The 4,414-nt window shown below is 33.8% G+C and overlaps 1 protein-coding gene across 1 annotated transcript; it reads right to left on the minus strand.

Annotated features, from left to right (window-relative positions):
* Positions 1 to 3,646: 3,646 nt before the first annotated feature.
* On the minus strand, positions 3,647 to 4,414 carry LOC148586891 (uncharacterized). The gene has a single exon (XM_088514382.1). The coding sequence runs from the start codon at positions 4,412 to 4,414 to the stop codon at positions 3,647 to 3,649; it is 768 nt and encodes a 255-aa protein (XP_088370508.1).

The following is a 4,414-nucleotide window of genomic DNA, read 5'->3' on the forward strand; positions in this document are numbered from 1 at the left end:
GGGATCCTTCTCAAGCAGTGTAAACGATATGTAAGTGTATTACTTACCGAAGAAAATAATAGTTTTTAAAGCATGTTGTATGAATTGAATCGAGCCAAATATTTTATATTGATAGATGTTTCATGAGTACTTTCGATGATTTCAATTGTATTAAAATATACTTATGAATTGTGTTGATAAAATGTTGTTAAATGTTGCATGCATATGGAAGTAAAGCAAAAATGATTGAATTAGCATGCATCACAAACATGTACATGAGAATGGAGAGTGAGTGAAAGGAATAATTGAATAAGATAATAATGTAATGTAAAGGGATTACGTGCATGGAAAAAGTTTTCAGTGGGATAAAGTTTCATCTGTTCAAAGAATGGGTAGGACAAGTAGGAAGAAAGTCCTGTTCGTTAATAAAATGAATGGAAATAGAAGATGAAATGAATGAAGCACATGAAATGATGAAAGTATGCATTGCATAGTTTATTATGATGTTTATATGATGTGATTTATTAGGAACTTCATACTACATGTATAAGTATTCGTATATTTTTGGATTGGGACTTGGAACATGTGTATACCCACTACAGAAAAAGAATTTTTTCCTGACATGCATTTTCTGACGTGTTAGGTGGTCTGACACGTCAGTAAATGTTACTGACGTGGCATTTTTGACGTATGTCAGGCATTAAAATTTTGGGTGTCAAAAACGAAAAATTTTTGACGTGTCATTAGTAACACATCAGAAATTTTTGACGTGTCAAAATTGGTACATCAAGAAAATTTTATGACGTGTCACTTTCTGACATATCAAAACATTTTCTGACGTGTCAAATTTTGACATGTCAATAAATTTCTTGACGTGTCAAAATTGACACGTCAGTAAATTTTTAAAAATTATTAAAAAATAATAATTTTAAAAAAAAAAATTTCTGGATTTTTTTTTTCAATTAAAAAATTTATTAATCGAAATTATTTTGAAATTAAAATAATATTTTTTAAAAAAAATTCCTTTCACCACCGTCGTTTCTCCCAGCTCTCTTCTTTTCTCCATTTTCTCACTCTCTCTCTCTTCTTTTCTCCATTTTCGTTAATTCTCCATTTTCGTTAATTCTCCAGCTAGCTCTCCATCTCTTCTAATCTCCATTTTCTCACTCTCACTCTCTCTCTCTCTCTTCTTTCCTCCATTTTCAAAAACCCAAACCCAAAAAATCTTCAAAAAATCAAAAACCTAAATAAAACAATCAACCTAAAAAATCAAAAACCCAAACGTCAAACCCAAGAAATCTTCAAAAACCTAAAAAATCTTCTTATCTTCTCTTCTTCTTCTTCTGTTTTTTTTTTTTTTTTTTTTAGCTTCTCTTCTTCTTCTCTTCTCCTTTTCTTTTTCTTCTTTTTCTGCTTCTCTTCACCTTTTCTTTTTCTTCTTCTTCTGTGTAGAGAGATTGAGAGAGAAGAGGGAGCTGGCCGCGCGTGCATAGAGAAGAGGGAGATTGAGAGAGGGAAAGAAGATCTGGAAAGAATAAATAAAAAAAGAAGATCTGGAAATAATAAATAATAAAAGAGAGAAAGAAGAGGGAAAAAGTTGAATGTCCCGCTATTTTTTTAGCGACATCCAACATTTTACCACGTTAGAATTTCTGACGTGGCATTTTCACACGTCAGAAATTTCATTTCATGTTTCATTGTTTTATCTGCAAATAAATAGTGTTTTTTCGTGAAAAAAAAAAAAGGAAATAGAGCAGAAAACAGATTTTTTTTTTTTTTTTTTTCTATATTACTACATGGAGAATAATAGATCAAAGAAATCCAGATCGGAAGGCCAAGAGCAAGAACAGAGTTATTTAATAAAGATTTGGAAAGATTTTGAGTCTCATTTTCATTTAAAATCTTTTCTAATAAAAAAAAAAATTAGATGAAATATATATAATATAAATAAAGCTGATATAAAAAAATAATAATAAAAAAAAATTAAAATTTATTGACGTGTCAAAATGACACGTCAAGAACTTATTGAAGTGTCTAATTTTACCACGTCAATAAATATTTAAATATTAAGTTATTTAAATAAAATTTTTAAGAATTAAATTGAATTTAAATTTCTTAACATGTCAAATATTGACACATCAGGAAATCCTGACGTGTCAAATATTGACACTTCAGGAAATCCTGACGTGTTAAATGTAACATGTCAATAAATATTGACGTGGCACATTCAACACATCAAAAAAAAAATTTGTTGACGTGCCTCTTTTGGCATGTCAATAATTACTGAAGTGGCAAAATTTGGTTACTGTTTGCCACGTCAAAAACCATCCGATTTTTTGGAGTGTCGATTGAATGCATATAGTGTTTTATTGGTTTCTTGCTTAGATATGCCTATATGCTTCTATTTCACTTGAGGTTTTGGAACATATGTATATGTGTGTAACTGAGTTGTACATATATGATATAACTTAGATGAATTTGTATGTTGTTCGGAATAAATTCACCCTACAAGCCCACCAAATTCTGGGCCCAATGGCCAATGATAGGTCCATGAAGATATTAATTAAATAGTAAAGGCTATTTAATTAATTAATAGTCTTATATTCCAATCAGGATAATATTGGAATAAAGACGTCCTACTTATCTCTACAAGATGACTATTCAATACTATCTCTACATAATATCGGTTGAATGTTTATCTCTGCATAATAACTGTTGAGCTCTATCTCAACTTTGGACTCTCAAACCAATTCAAATAAGAAGATCCAGTTCAAATCTACTTCAACTCTCCAAGCCTATAAATAGGCCCCTACACAAGGTACTAAAAGATCTTGAATTCTGAAATATCCTCACACATATTATTGAGCATATTGAATTATTGTGCGCCGAAGCATAATGTTTCTCTGAGAAACTTTCTGACTTTGGCATCGGAGTGTCCCCGGTTCGCCGGGGACCCCCTTGACAATATTGCCTTTTTTGTAGTGATTTTGAATGCACGACGACGTATTGAAGATCCCAAAGAAAGCGCATCCACCGTGTTGAAAACTGTTCTAACATATGTGTATGTTTCCGAATTGGAGATTGGAATGTGCACATGTACTCATAGCTAAAATAATATGTTTTAAAGGTCTTTCATATCTACAATGTTTATTCATCAACTTCGAAATGTTTTTATAAGAAATGTTTTACTAACGGTAGCTGTTATTGTAAATTCATGGTAGAAAATGGAAAAGTTGGCTCATTGTGAAAATACGAGTGATTTGTATAGCTAATTAGATTATGAATTCATATGTCTGTCTATGTTATTGTGGCAACCTCACAATTGCATATTTTTTATGATTGCAGGTAATGAGAGTATTGATGAGAATCTAGTACTGGCCTCATACTTGGGCCACTTCGAACAAGGTCGTAGGGTGCTGCATGCTTTTTTTTTTAGATTAGGATGTGTTAGTCTAACTCTTGTATACATCATTTTTGTTGTAACTAACAGTCATGATGTATTTATGGCTTGTGTTGCTTGGGAAACTTTTGTATAACCATTAATTTGTTATGTAACTGTCACAATATAAAAGTCTAAAGAAATATAGATGATTGTGTCAGTTCTGTATGTGTTTTTTTTTTTTGAACAAATTGAAATTCTTATTCAATATCTGAAAGACCCAAAGGGTCATAAAATAGCAATGGAAGCTTCCTTCCTTACAATTCCACGGATTTCAGATGGAAGGGAATCCACCCAGGAAGTCTCAGTAGCAAGAGTGAGGGCCAACTTTGCCAACTCGTGGGCTGCACTGTTGGCCTCCCTCTTTGCATGTACAAACCGTGAATTACCCAAACCTCCTAACCCCAACACAGCTCCATCCACTAAATGCCCATAGGCGCTCGTACAGGGTTGCTTCGAATTAATCGCTGTGATAATCTGCTGAGCATCTCCTTCGAAAATAATGTCCGTTAAACCAAGCTCCTTGGCAAAGATTGTTGCATGAAGAGCCGCTTGTGCTTCAGTAGAGACAGAGTCAAGCTTGCAGTCCATAGGTATGCTTCGAGCGGCCACAAAATTCTCCAGCCAATCTCTGGAAATCATACCCAACCCAGTTTTGTTCCGACCATTATCTAGGGCTGCGTCCCAGTTTATCTTGAATTCTCTAAGAGGGGGTGGTTTCCAGTTTAGCTGAGCCACCATTCTGTCCGGTTCATCAGTGACCTCGTCCCTAGCATTTGCTCTGCGGAAGTCTTCCAGAGAATCCATAGCCTCCCGTAAAAGCTGGTTTGGGTGAAGGAAAACCCCCTCATGAATCAAACTGTTTCTTCTCAACCACAACCTCCTGGCTATTACCGCAACCAACTCCAGTTCTGTTTTATCACAACGTTCAGACAAATCCTCAAAGACTTCGAAAAAATTCTTTCCCTCACATTTCTGCTTCTGGAATTTGGCCAT

The sequence above is a fragment of the Corylus avellana genome, chromosome 3, assembly GCF_965113065.1.
Source record: "Corylus avellana chromosome 3, dhCorAvel1.hap1.2, whole genome shotgun sequence".
Classification (NCBI taxonomy): Eukaryota; Viridiplantae; Streptophyta; class Magnoliopsida; order Fagales; family Betulaceae; genus Corylus; species Corylus avellana.

Excerpts from the sequence above, each read along its gene's own strand:
- LOC148586891 (XM_088514382.1), bottom strand. The coding sequence starts at position 4,414 with ATGGCCAAATTCCAGAAGCAGAAATGTGAGGGAAAGAATTTTTTCGAA.